The following is a 14,006-nucleotide window of genomic DNA, read 5'->3' on the forward strand; positions in this document are numbered from 1 at the left end:
AATCCATCCTCTCCTGGTGTTTTATTGTTCGGTAGTTTTTTTAATATCTCCTGTAATTCTTCTATTTCAAAAGGTTTTATTAATTTATTTTGCTCCTCTGTTTGTAATTTTGGTAGTTCAATTTTAGTTAAAAATTCATCTATTTTGTCTTCTTTCCCTTCGTTTTCAGTTTGGTATAATTGTTCGTAGAATTCTCTGAAGTTTTCATTTATCTCCATTGGATTATATGTGATTTGTTTGTCTTTTTTCCTTGATGCCAATACCATTCTCTTAGTTTGTTCTGTCTTAAGCTGCCATGCTAGAATTTTGTGCGTTTTTTCTCCTAGTTCATAATATTTCTGTTTTGTCTTCATTATGTTCTTCTCCACCTTATATGTTTGTAGTGTTTCATATTTTATTTTTTTATCTGCCAATTCTCTTCTTTTAGTTGTGTCTTCCTTCATTGCTAATTCTTTTTCTATATTTACTATTTCGCTTTCCAACTGCTCTGTTTCCTGATTGTAGTCCTTCTTCATCTTGGTTACATAGCTTATTATTTGCCCTCTGATGAACGCTTTCATTGCGTCCCATAGTATAAACTTATCTTTCACTGATTCCGTATTTATTTCAAAGTACATTTTAATTTGTCTTTCAATGAATTCTCTAAAATCCTGCCTTTTAAGTAGCATGGAGTTTAATCTCCATCTATACATTCTTGGAGGGATGTCCTCTAACTCTACTGTCAATATCAGGGGTGAGTGGTCCGATAATATTCTAGCTTTATATTCTGTTTTTCTTACTCTGTCTTGCATACGAGCTGATAACAGGAATAGGTCTATTCTTGAGTATGTTTTATGTCTACCCGAATAATATGAATATTCCTTTTCCTTTGGGTGTTGTTTCCTCCATATATCCAAAAGTTGCATTTCTTGCATTGATTTAATTATAAATTTGGTTACTTTGTTCTTTCTGTTAATTTTTTTCCCAGTTTTATCCATGTTTGAATCCAAATTAAGGTTGAAATCCCCTCCTATTAGTATGTTCCCTTGCGTGTCTGCTATCTTCAAAAAAATATCTTGCATAAATTTTTGATCTTCTTCGTTAGGTGAATATACATTGAGTAAATTCCAAAACTCCGAATATATCTGACATTTTATCATTACATATCTCCCTGCTGGATCTATTATTTCCTCTTCTATTTTAATTGGCACATTTTTACTAATTAATATAGCTACTCCTCTAGCTTTTGAATTATATGACGCTGCTGTTACATGTCCTACCCAATCTCTCTTTAATTTCTTGTGCTCCATTTCAGTTAAATGTGTTTCTTGCATGAATGCTATATCAATTTTTTATTTTTTCAGTAAATTTAGCAGTTTCTTCCTTTTGATTTGGTTATGTATTCCGTTAATATTTAAAGTCATATAGTTCAATGTAGCCATTTCATACTTTGTTTATCTTTCCTTTCCGTTTCCTCATCATCACCTTTCCTTCTTATCCATTTCTGCTTTCTTGTTTTGAACACTTTATAAGACAACATTTCTAAAACATCAAACATTTTCCTTATTCTCCTATTTAAAACTTCTTTAACCCCATTCTCCCCTCCCCCTCCTGAGTTGCCCTTTATCCCTTGTCGGGCAACCACATCTCCCCTCTCCATTTGGATTTGCGAATTCACTCGCAAGCGTCAACTGATTTTGCAGTGACCGTAACTCCTCCCCACACAGCCCCTCCCGGAAAAGATATCAATTTTCATATATAACAAAGGTCACTCTTTTAATTCCCTCCTTATTCCCTCTATTCCCTTTCATTCCCTTATTAATTCTTATCTATACTCTATATTTTTTCCTCTAAATACGGATACACTCATGTATACACATATATACATACACATCTATATACATATATATATATATATACCCATATACACATACATATAGTTCTTTTTCCTATCTCTGATATGACCATTTCTATTTTATTCATTTTTTCTTCTGCACTCTTAATTCTTCTTTTTATCTCATTAAATTCTTGTAATTGCCATTCTTTCACTGATTCCATATATTCTTTAAAAAAAGATATATCCATTGTCCTGCCTTTCTCTTCTTCTTCCATTTCTCTATGTTCTTCTTCTTCCTCTGGGTTGGCCATCTGTTATTTCCTTGTTTTCTTTTTGCTCTCTTCTTTCTTGTTGTCGTTATTTTCTATGTTTTGCTCCTGTTGCTATGTTGCAGCTGTCATCTCAGCTGTGGAGATCGACTCCGCAGCTGTTCCCCCCTCCCGTCAGTGTGTTTTTTTTCATGCGCATCGCGCACTTTTACTCGGCTCCACGAGCCATTTTTGTAGTCCCGAGCTCGAGACTTCCACTGACCTTAGGGAGCGGGCTCCTCTCTCCACGGCGGGCCTCCTCGGACAGGTAAGGCCTTCACCTTCTTCTTCCGACGTTCTTACATCTTCTCTTCTTCCCGTTTTCGACTTTTCTCTCTTCGCTGCCATTTTCTTCTCACCTTTATTTTTACTTTGTTTTAATTTTTACTCTTGTACCTTTGTGTTTTGTGCGTTTTTTTTCAACTTTTCCGGAGAGAGCTGGAGTTCCCTGACCGGCCACTACTCCATCACGTGACTCCTCCTTTTTCGGTCAGTTGAACTAATGCAATGTGTCAGCGTTGTCATGCGGTTAAACATGGTAAATTCAATCAAAGTTAATTTGATGTTTCTCCAACTTCATACAGGATACAGCAAATCTGAAATCAACTGTGTTCAGTCATCTGTCAATCCCCCATTTTTTTTTTCAGGAAGCAAACCATTTGGAAAAAAATTGTTGTCCAGTGTTATCAGAACGAGGATTCAAAAGGATGCTGAGGGCAAGAAAGGTCCCCAAAGGGCGTCAGGCACTGGTATTTGGATATGGAGCTTGGGATGCTGATGGTTCGAACAGGAGACTGTGCGATTGCTGAGGCTGCAGGAGTGTTGGAGGTGAATCTGTAGGCACTCAGAGCCTTTGAAGGGACTCTCTTCTGCCTCTCTTTCTCCTATTGTTTGGGGCAGCAGGCAATGATCTTGGTGACTCTTTGCCTTATGGCAGACAAAGGTTGAAGTATATCATGTATATTACCCTTTTAATGCATTATGTAACAGTGCGATGCACTCCATCCAAGTGTGGTACAGGTTGCTGCAGAGAAATGGATCAGAGGTCCATGCACAGGACCATAAGCGCAGCAGAGAGGGTCACTGGAGTCTTGGCCCCCACCCCACAATCGACGCTTGTAGAGGACACGCAAAAAAATCATTGAGGACCCCTTCCACCCTGCACACAGCATCTTTCAGTTGCTCCGGCCAGGGAAGAGATACAGGAGTATCTGAGCCAACACCACCAGGCTGAAGAACAGCACAATGCCAGAGAAACTCGGCAGGTCAGACAGTGTACTTTAAAAGATACCTAACTAACGTTTCTGGCTTGAGCCCTTTATCAAGGTACGAGCAAAATTCCTGCCTACATTTTGCTCACACCATGATGAAGGGCTCAACCCCAAAATGTTGGTTATGTATCTTTAACTTTGTGATATGAAGTACATTCTCTGACTGCTGAGTTTCTCCAGCATTGTGTCATTACTTTAAATCACGGTGTCCACAGACTTTCATGTTTTACTCCCAGGCTGAGGAACAGCTTCTTCCCACAAGCAGTGAGAATGTTGAACGAGTAAAGGAACTGCTCGCACTAACCATCCGAGACTCTCATATTTACGAAACAGAATTTTCTTTTTTAATTTATACTTGTCCTGTATGTACGCTTTGTCTGTATGTGAGTTATGTCTGGTTGTGTGTCTGCGTGTTTTGCACTGAGGAACGGAAAACGCTGTTCCGTCGGGTTGTACGTGTACAATTGAATGACAATAAATTTGAACTTGAACAATAAAAGGAACCTTTGAACCTCCCATTGGTATCAATAGTAGCCACTTTTCCACAATCACCCTGTCCCAGGAATTAACTGGGGATTTACTGGGACAGGGTCCAGTGGAAAAGGAATGCTGTTCGAACGCCAACGTCAAATGATGTCATTTCACGCCGGGGATTAACCGCCTCTACCCCTACTCCTATCTCCGGTGTTTGCTGACGCCGGCATGCTGATAAAACCAGTAGAAAGGGGACAGCAGAAAATCATCTGTTTCCAGTTGAAGGTAGAACACTCTGATCTCCAGGGATGAATTGTGTTCAGTGGAAAAGCCATTAGTGTCTCAGTTAAGGGTGGCCCAGTGGAAATAGCACAAATGGCTTCCTATCCTGGGACACTGGGCAGCAAATTAGCTGGGATGGTAATGGAAATGGGGCTGTTGTCTCACTACTTTCCTCTCTAACATTGCGCCCTGCGATGTGGTTTAGTTTTAACACTGTTTTCACTCTTGCACCTGCTGTACTTGGTACACCTGACAAAAAGCAATACATTTAATTTTAATTTAGTTCTCCAGCAGAGTCCCTTTGCTCGGACAGGTGGACACAGCTGCGATGGGTGGAGCACCACTGACCCCTGCAGTCTGGGCTGGAACTGCAACCCTTACACGGCGATGATGTCCCATCCAGCACCTTCCACCTTGGATCTGGCCCTCTGGGACCTACACCAGCAGGCGGTATGGTAGCTCACCTCTGGGCCCTTGGGGGAGGGAGAGGATCTGGGGGTGGACGGTTAGCACAGATCGATGGGCCATAGGGTTTCCTTCTGGGGGAGCTGAGGGGCCAAGGGAGTGCCATACAGGAGGGGGGGGGGGGGGTGGGTGATCTTTTAGGTCAGACCTGAGGATCCTTGAGATCCTCGAATGGCCCCCTGTCCTGAGTGATCCTTGAGTGACCATCCCTGTCCTGAGTGACCATTCCTGTTGCAAGTAACCACTGTGACCCACCCTGTCCTGAGTGACCCACCCTGTCCTGAGTGACCCACCCTGTCCTGAGTGACCCACCCTGTCCTGAGTGACCATCCCTGTTGCAAGTAACCACTGTGACCATCCCTGTCCTGAGTGACCCACCCTGTCCTGAATGACTGGCCCTGTCTTGAGTGGCCCCTCCCCTGACCCCAGCGACCCTGCTTTTTCTTACCAACTCTCACCACTCATGTGGGATCTTTCTGCTCCATCTCACATAGAGGGTAATGACCCCTGACCCACAAGTCTGGTGAAGGAGTGGGTGATGGAGAAACTTTTCCCCTTCCCTCCCCACCGCTAGCCCACACTGGGACAGGGAATGGGGAGGTGGGGGGGGGATGGGTTGAAGGGGATTAGGGACTGATCCAATTACAGCGCCACTGATCCCTCCTGTTGGTGACATTGAGCTGCATCTCCCCCTCCCTCTGCCACCATCCCAGCCTCGGCAGATCAGACTGAGCGTGGTCCCTAGTTAGGCAGGGCAATGGACGGTCACTCCCGCTGACCCCGCACAACTCCCTGGCCCCTCCAACATGGTCCTCCTGAGGGTGAAGTTCACTTCCCAGAAGCGGGTGCAGCTGGCCCAGACACTGTGGGCGCTGAGTTTGGCGTGCTCTGCTGCCGGAGTGCTTACCGTGACTCTCGGGGTCTACCTGAAGTGCGAGCTGAGCCAGCGCAGTGAGGTGATGGATAACACAGAGGTCTATCTGGTCCCCAACACCATCATCCTGGTGGGGGTCCTCTCCTTGCTGCTCAACCTGGCCGGGTCAAGGCTGTGCACAGACTCCCTGGACCCCAGCAAGCTGCCTCGCTGGAAAGGGGCGGCACCGCCCCTCCTGACCCTCTCCTTCCTCCTCGCCCTCCTCATGCTGGCCGCCTCCCTTCTCAGCTACCTCATGCGGGGCAGTCTGGATGCCTCGCTGAGGACAGGCCTGCGCAATGGCATCCGCTTCTACAAGGACACAGATACCCCGGGCCGCTGCTTCCAGAAGAGGACGGTCGACCTCATCCAGATGGAATTCCAGTGCTGCGGCAACAATGACTACCGGGACTGGTTCGAGGTGCAGTGGATCAGTAACCGCTACCTGGACTTCAACAACAAGGGCGTGCGAGAGTAAGCACCAGGCTGGCAGGGGGTGGGTAGGTGGGTGTGTGTGTCAACAAGAGTGCGCATGTGTGTGTGTGCATTGTCCGACTTTGTGTGGTGTGTGTGGTTATGTGTCCATTCACGTGTGTGTATAATAGGACTGTACTTTCTGCTGGTATGTGGTATGCATGTGTTTGAGTTTGTTGGTGAATTTTTCTGAGGATGTGTGTGCACATAATACAACTGTGCTTTGTGTAGGTATGGCTGTGTGTAGTTTTGTGCATGTACATGTGCGTACGTATGCCTGTGTGTAGTTTGTTTATTTGTGAACACATAGTGCGTGGAGATGTGGGTTGTGTATACACGCATGTGGAGTTTGCCCATGACCACGTGGGTTTCCCTCAGGAGCTCCACTCCTCCCACGTCCCAAAGACATGCAGGGCAATGGGTTAATCGACCTCTGGGCATTGTCCCCAGGGGAGAATGTCAGGGGAGCTGGATAGCAGGCTGGGGATGGGCAGAAGGACCTCTGCTCCCTGGGTAGCAGGCTGGCAGTAGGTACAAGGCGATGAAAGGAAGGAGTTAGCATCCTGGCGATGGGAAGAAGGGGGTAACAGTCTGATGATGGGTAGAAGGGGGTAGCCTGGTGATGGGTAGAAGAGGGTAACAGCCTGGTGATGGGTAGAAGAGGGTAACAGCCTGGTGATGGGTAGAAGGGGGTAACAGCCTGGCGATGGGCAGAAGGGGTGGCAGCCTGGCGATGGGCAGAAGGGGTGGCAGCCTGGTGATGGGCAGAAGGTGATAGCAGCCTGGCGATGGGCAGAAGGGTGTAGCAGGCTGGACATGTGCAGGCATAACAGCCTGGTGATGAGCAGAAGGGGATAGCACCCTGGGGATGCGCAGAAGGGTGTAGAAGGTCGGCGATGGATGAAAGGGGGTAGCAGCCTGGCGAAGGGCATAGAAGGCTGCCGATGAACAGAAGGGGATAGCAGCCTGGCAATGGGCAGGAGCGTAGAAGGTTGGTGATGTATGGAAGGGGGTAGCAGCCTGGCTATGGGCAAAAGAGCTTGCATATCGTGGAGATGGTGGGCTCACGGCCGTCTTCTTTCCATCTCCTCATAGCCGCATCAGGAACAATGTGGACGGGCGCTACCTGATGGATGGTGTCCCCTTCAGCTGCTGCAACCCCAGCTCCCCCCGGCCCTGCATCCAGTACCACCTCACCAACACATCGGCTCACTACAACTACGAGCCGCACAGCGACGAGCTCAACATTTGGACTCGGGGCTGTCGGCAGGCCCTCCTCTCCCATTACACCAGCACAATGGCTGGCATTGGCACCGTCGTCCTGCTGTGCTGCGTCACCCAGGTCAGGAGGGGGTGAAAGGGAGTGGGAGGGGAGGGCATAGGAGAAGAGAGAAGGAGAGGTGAGGGGAGGAGGAGCAGCGAGTGTAGGGGAGAGCAAGGAACGTGGAGGGGAAGGGAATGGGGGGAGTTGTTAGGGAGTGACGGGGAGAGGGAGTGTGGAAGGAAGAGAGGGGAGAGAGTGTGGAGGGGTGGGGAGAGAGTGAGGAGGGAAGGAAGGGGAGAGAGTTTGAGGGGAGGGAAGAGGTTAGAAGGGAGTGTGAGGGGAGGGGTGGGGAGATGGCGGAGATGAAAGGGAGGGAGGGGAGAGTGGGAGAGGAGAGGGAGTGGGAGGGGAGGGTGTGGGGGGAGTGGGAGGGGAGAGGGTGTGGGGGAGTGGGAGGGAGGGGGTGGAGAGGGAGGGAGGGGATGGGGAGGGAGGCAAGAGGGCGTGTGAGAGGAGGGGAAAGGTGAGGGAATGGAGTGGTGGGGAGGGGGTGGGGTGGACCAGAGAGCTGGGCTGGAGAGGCTGTGGACAGTGGTCTTGTGTGAGGAGGGATGAGTGGGATGGAAGAGGCTGGGGGAGGGTTGTCAGCCACACGGGGACAGGGCGTACATACCTACAGGTGTGAGGGTCCTTTAGTGCGTCGGCAGCCGGTAGGGATGGAGTCGGTGAAGGGGAGGGGGTGGGCTTTGGTGTTAGCTGATGCTCTGAGTTGCATTCACCACCTTCCCCTGATCATGAGGTCCAGAGAACGGTGATAGTGGGGCCGAGCTCCCCGGCCTTGGGTTGGGGTTAACTGAGGGGGGCCTGAGACCGAGAGTTTTGTCACATGATGGTAGCTTGCAGTGCTTGTGTTGGTCTGACATTGCTTGCCCTTGTTTCTCCCACTCTTCCGGCAGCTGGGCGCTGTGATTGGGCTGCGTTATCTGAGCACCTCAACCTTGGCCACTGCCGAGCAGACTGACCCCACCGCCGATACAGATGGCTACCTTCTGCAGAAGAGCCCGCTGGAGACCCTGTGTGCAGTTGCCAAGGGGCTGGTCAGCTCCTTCTCCCCCAACCAGGTCCAGACTGCACCCAGCCCCACAACCACCCCCACCAAGGTGGGTGCGGAGAAGTAATGTTACCCTCCCTAACCCTCTTCTTTCCCCCTTCCTCCCTCCCTTTCCATTCCTCCTCTCCTCCCCACCCCCTCTGAGGAGGTAAAGTCATCTTCCCCTTCAACATCCCTATTCCCCCCTCCCCTTCCAAACACTCCCTCTCTCCCCAACCCCCACCTAGGAGAAAGGGGTGAGAGAGGTAGGGTCACCTTCCCGACCACCTCCCCAATCCTCTCCCCTTCCCCATCCCCAGCCCTCCCCACCCCTCCACTCCTTCCCGCCCATCCATAGAAAACAGGCCATTCGGCCCTTCTACTCTGTGCTGAAACATCATTCCTTTAGTCCCAGTGACCTGCACCCAGTCCATAACCCTCCAGACCTCTCCCATCCATGCATCTATCCAATTTATTCTTAAAACTTAAGAGTGAGCCTGCATTTACCACGTCCGATGACAGCTCGTTCCAAACTCCCACCACTCTCCCAGTTAAGAAGTTCTCCCTAATGTTCCCCATAAACTTTTCACCTTAAAGCAATGTCCTCTCATAAATATCTATCAACTTAATGGAAAGAGCCTACTCGCAATTACTCTGTCTATTCCCTTCATAATTTTGTAAACCTCTATCAAATCTCTCCTCATTCTTCTATGGTCCCAACCTGTTTAACCTTTCCCTGTAACTCAACTCCTGAAGACCCGGCAACATCCCAATAAATCTTCTCTGCCCTCTTTCATACTTACTGATATCCTTCCAAAAGTTTGGCGACTAGAACTGAACACAATACTCCAAATTTGGCCTCACCAATGTCTTATACAACCTCACCATAACATCCCAACTCCTGTACTCTATAAAGGCCAAGATGACAAAAGCTTTCTTTACAATCCTGTCTAGATGTGACACCACTTTCAGGGAATTATGTATCTGAATTCCCTGATCCCTTTGTTCCTCCGCACTTCTCAGTGCATGTCCTACTCTTGGTTAGTCTTTCCAAAATACAACACCTCAAACTTGTCTGCATTAAATTCCATCAGCCATTTTCTGGCTCAATTTTCCATTCGGTCCAGGTCCCTCTGCAAGCTTTGAAAAACTTCCTCGCTGTCCACAACTCCTCCAATCTTAGTAGGCACTTTCAGGTGGCCAATTTCCCCGCATGTAAAGCCACATGTTTAGGCAATATGCGGCTGTTTTGAGGCCACCTGAATGTGCAGGAAGCCCTCTTGAGGCGAGCTACGTAACCCTCCTCCGAGAGGGATAATCAGCTCAGCTCAGTGGCTCCCCCAGCCACCTGAATGCAGCTGGCTGAAAGTGGATGTTAAAGGGTCAGGCTGCTGATCACAGCTGACACTGGACAGGAGCCAGAGTGTGCTCAGAGCCGCATCGTGTGCAGCTGTGTCTTTCAGGTGGCCAGCGTTGCGCTTTAAACGCTGCCACCTGAACGGCAATTTAAAGGGCCGCTTCTGCTTCTTCAGGCACATTCTTAGCGTAGAATGCACCTGAAAAAGCCTAGTGTTATCAGCAAACCTGCTGATCCAATTTACCACATTATCATCCAGATCATTGATATAGACAACAAACAACAATGGTCCCAGCACCGATCATTGAGTCACAGGCCTCCACTCTCTATGTTCTCTCATTCACCCAATTTTTAATCCATTTTACAACCTCTCCATGAACCTTCTGAACTGGCCTCCCATGGAGACAACTACTTTCCTTCAACTACTTTTTTGGTAATCTCAAAAAAACTCTATAAGATTCATTAAACTCAACCTACTATGCACAAAACCATGTTGACTAACCTTAATCATCCCTTGGGTGTCCAAAAATTTGTATATCCATTCTCTCAGAATGCCCTCCAATAATTTACCCACTGCTGACGTCAGGTTCACTGGACTGTCATTTCCAGGGTTTCTTTTGGAGCCTTTTTTAAACAACGGAAGAACGTGAGCTACCCTCCAATCCTTTGGCATCACATACGTGGCTAAAGACATTTTAAACATTTCTGCCAGGGCCCTGTAATTTCTACACTAGTCTCCTTCAAGGTCCAAGGGAATATCATGTCAGGCCTGAGAAATTTACCTTTATACACTGTAAGGCAGCAAGCATCTCCTTTTCTTTAATCTCTATATATTCCATGCCACTACTGCTTGTTTCCCCTCCATCCTTATACAGGTACTCCCCGACTTGTGACCTATGGAGCTTGCATTTATCCGCACATACAATTGAAAATGTTTTTAAAGTATAAAAATTACGCAGTTTGTGTTGTATTTGACAAACTATAACAGGGATATAGGGCATGTAAGAACCAGAATGTGCGCACTTACCTTGTTAGTTGGCGTCCTGGGGTCCGTAGGCTGGGTACGGCCATCTTGATTCCTGTGTACATGTGCGAGACTTCGGTTGGCGCATGCGTAGTGGGTTCGCGTATTGGAGTTTGGTTGGCGCGAGAGTTAAGGGCATGAATTCAATACTGTTATGGTGCTTAACTCTCGCGCATGCGCCAACTGAACTCCAATACGAGAACCCACATTGCATGTGCCGACTGAAGACTCGCACACAGGAATCAAGATGGCCGCGCCCAGTCTATAGACCCCGGGTCGCCAACTAAAAAGGTAAGCATGGACCAGAATATGGAAAGATTCGTCAAGGTTGATCAACAAATTGAGGTAGCTTTAAGTTCTTATTATCAAATCTATGATTGAAAAAAAGATTGGATTAAAAAGTTTGCTTTAAGACTTTGGTACACCACACATACAAGCAAAATTCCAGTTTCCATCTATTTCAAGATACAACCGATTCTTCAGTCACAATTACAGCCATAAGTCAGGGAGTACCTGTACACCATGTCAGTTTTCTGAGTAAATAGTGATGCAAAAAAAACTGTTTAAGATCTCCCCCATCTCATTAGGATCCACATGTACACATAGATGCCCACTCAGATCTTCTAGGAGACCAATTTTGTCCCCTACTATCCTTTAACTCTTAACATACTTGTAGAAACCCTTCAGGTTTACCTTCACCTTATCTGCCAAAGATACCTTGTCTTCTTTTTGTCTTCCTGATTTCCTTCTTAAATAATCTCTTTCATTTTCTATACTCTTCTAGTACCTCATTTGCTCCTTGTTGCCTATACCTGCAATACTCCTCTCTCTTTCTCATTACCAGATTGCTAATATCCCTTGAAAACCAAGGTTTCCTATGCCTGTTAACTTTGCCTTTAACCCTGACAGGAACGTACAAACTCTGCACTCTCAAAATTTTGCCTTTAATGGCCTTCCACTTACTGAACACATCCTCGCCAGAAAACAACTTGTCCCAATCCATTCTTCCTAGATCCTATATCATTTCCACAAATTTGGCCTTTCTCCAATTTAGAATCTCAACTCGAAGACCAGACCTATCCTTAACTGGACCCAATATGTTCGCCGACACAGACTTCTGTCACCTGACCTGTCTGGTTCCCTAATAGGAGATCAAGTACTGCATCCTCTCTCGTTGGTACCTCTACATATTGATTTAGAAAACTTTCCTGAATGCATTTGACAAAATCCAAGCCATCCAGCCCTTTTACAGTATGGGAGTCCCGGCCAATATGCGGAAAGTTAAAATCTCTTGACTATCACATCTTTCTGTTTCTTACATCGGTTGCGATCTCTCTACAGATTTACTTCTCCAATTCTCTCAGACTATTGTGCGGTCCATAATATAACCCTATCAATGGGGTCACACTTTTCCCTTTCCTCAGCTCCACCCATATAGCCTCAGTAGACGAGCCGATGGGCTGTCCTGTCTAAGCTCAGCTGCAATGCCACTCCTCCCCCTCTATCTCATCTGAAACAACGGAAGCCTGGAACATTGAGTTGCAATCCTGCTTCTTCTGCAACCAGGTCTCATTAATGACAATAATGTTGTAATCCCACATGCCAATCCATGCCCTAAGATTGTCTGCCTTTACAACAATATTCCTCACGTGAAATAGATGCACCTGAGAACATTTTTATCATGTAGAAACCTTTGATTTCAGTCCTCGTGTGACCTTTATCCTCCTCTACCTCACTATTTACTCTAACACTCTGGTTCCCATCCCCCCACCAATCTAGTTTAAACCCACCAGAGCAGCACTAGCAAACCTACCTGCAAGGATGTTAGTCCCCCTCCAGTTCAGGTGCAAACCTTTCTGATAGAACAAGTCCCACCATACCTGGAACCGAGCTCAATTGTCCAATTCCTATCCCTCTTCTGGGAGAGGGGGGTGGAGAGATAGGGTCACCCTCTCCATCTCCCCCTTCCCGTCCTCAGCCCTCTCCAACCCTCCACCCCATCACACCCATCCCCATTCCCTGCACCTGCTTCCTATTCTGCCTCTCTTCCCCCATCCCCATCAAGGAGCAGTGGGGGGAGGGGGAGTAGGGTCACCCTCCCTAATGCCCTCCCTAATCCCTTATCTTTCTCCCAATCCCTTCCTATCCCTATTCTCTTCGTCCCTTTCCTCACACCTCCACCCGACCCTCCTCATTCTCACTCTACTCTCCCCATTATCCTCTCTGCTCCTTGCTCTCTCCCCTCCTCCTCCATCTCTCTCCTCCCCTTTTTTCCTTCTCCCTCTTTCTTTTCTCCTTCCCCTCTTCCTCTGAGGACTCTGCTGTCATTGTCAGCATTTAAAATGGCCACCCAACCGACCATTGGCTTCTTTTAAAAAGACCGCCCCACTGATCCATGGCAACGTTTAAAATGGTTGCCCCACTGACCCATGGCAATGCTTAAAAAGAATGCCTCACTGACCCATGGCAACATTTAAAATATCCTCCCCACTGACCCATGGCAATGCTTAAAATGGCCACTCCACTGAACCATGGTTACGCTTAAAAGACAGCCCCATTGACCCATGGCAACATTTAAAATGGTCGCCTCACTCACCCATGGCATGTTTAAAATGGCTGCCCCACTGAACTATGGCAACATTTAAAAGACCACCCAACTGGCCCATGGCAACATTAAAACGTGCTATGGGTCAGTGGGGTGGCCATTTTGTGTTTCCATGGGTAACCATGGGTCAGTGCTTAACATAGCCATTGCATTGAACCATGGCAATGCTTAACATGGCTGCCCCACTGAACAATGGCAATGCTTAACATGGCTGCCTCACTGACCCCATGTAATGCTTAAAATGGCTGCCCCATTGACCTATGGCAATGCTTAACATGGCCACCCTGGGCTTGAGAAAGGGGCCATTGAGGTAGTATCAGGTTTGTGGATAAATAATGTGTGATAGATTCCCTTTAGGTCTGGTGTGAGACTATGTATCATACACAATGCTTTACCAGCTAAATCAATTCTCAAATAAAGGTCCTATCAGGAGACACCTGTGTGATTAGCGTCTGATCGATTGAGTCTTAAGCAGACTGGGTAAGAGGATGTCTTTGTTCATAGGTTCCAAACATGCATCCCAGGGAGAATGGAGAGGGTTGGTGGGGAGGAATTCCAGAGCTCAGGGACCAGGCAGCAGAAGGTGGGGTAGTTAACAACAATGTGGGCATTGGTGAGAAAATAAAACATAAAGAGAGGGAGGGGCTGGAAGGAATTCCAGAG

At 47.5% G+C, this 14,006-nt stretch overlaps 1 protein-coding gene across 1 annotated transcript; it reads left to right on the forward strand.

Annotated features, from left to right (window-relative positions):
- Positions 1-5,392: 5,392 nt before the first annotated feature.
- Positions 5,393-9,429, forward strand: LOC138741781 (peripherin-2-like). The gene is made up of 3 exons (XM_069896073.1): positions 5,393-6,003; positions 7,099-7,345; positions 8,224-9,429. The coding sequence occupies exons 1-3, from the start codon at positions 5,423-5,425 to the stop codon at positions 8,443-8,445; spliced, it is 1,050 nt and encodes a 349-aa protein (XP_069752174.1). The 5' UTR covers positions 5,393-5,422; the 3' UTR covers positions 8,446-9,429.
- The last annotated feature ends 4,577 nt before the right edge of the window (positions 9,430-14,006 follow it).

Source organism: Narcine bancroftii, chromosome 8, assembly GCF_036971445.1.
Source record: "Narcine bancroftii isolate sNarBan1 chromosome 8, sNarBan1.hap1, whole genome shotgun sequence".
NCBI lineage: Eukaryota > Metazoa > Chordata > Chondrichthyes > Torpediniformes > Narcinidae > Narcine > Narcine bancroftii.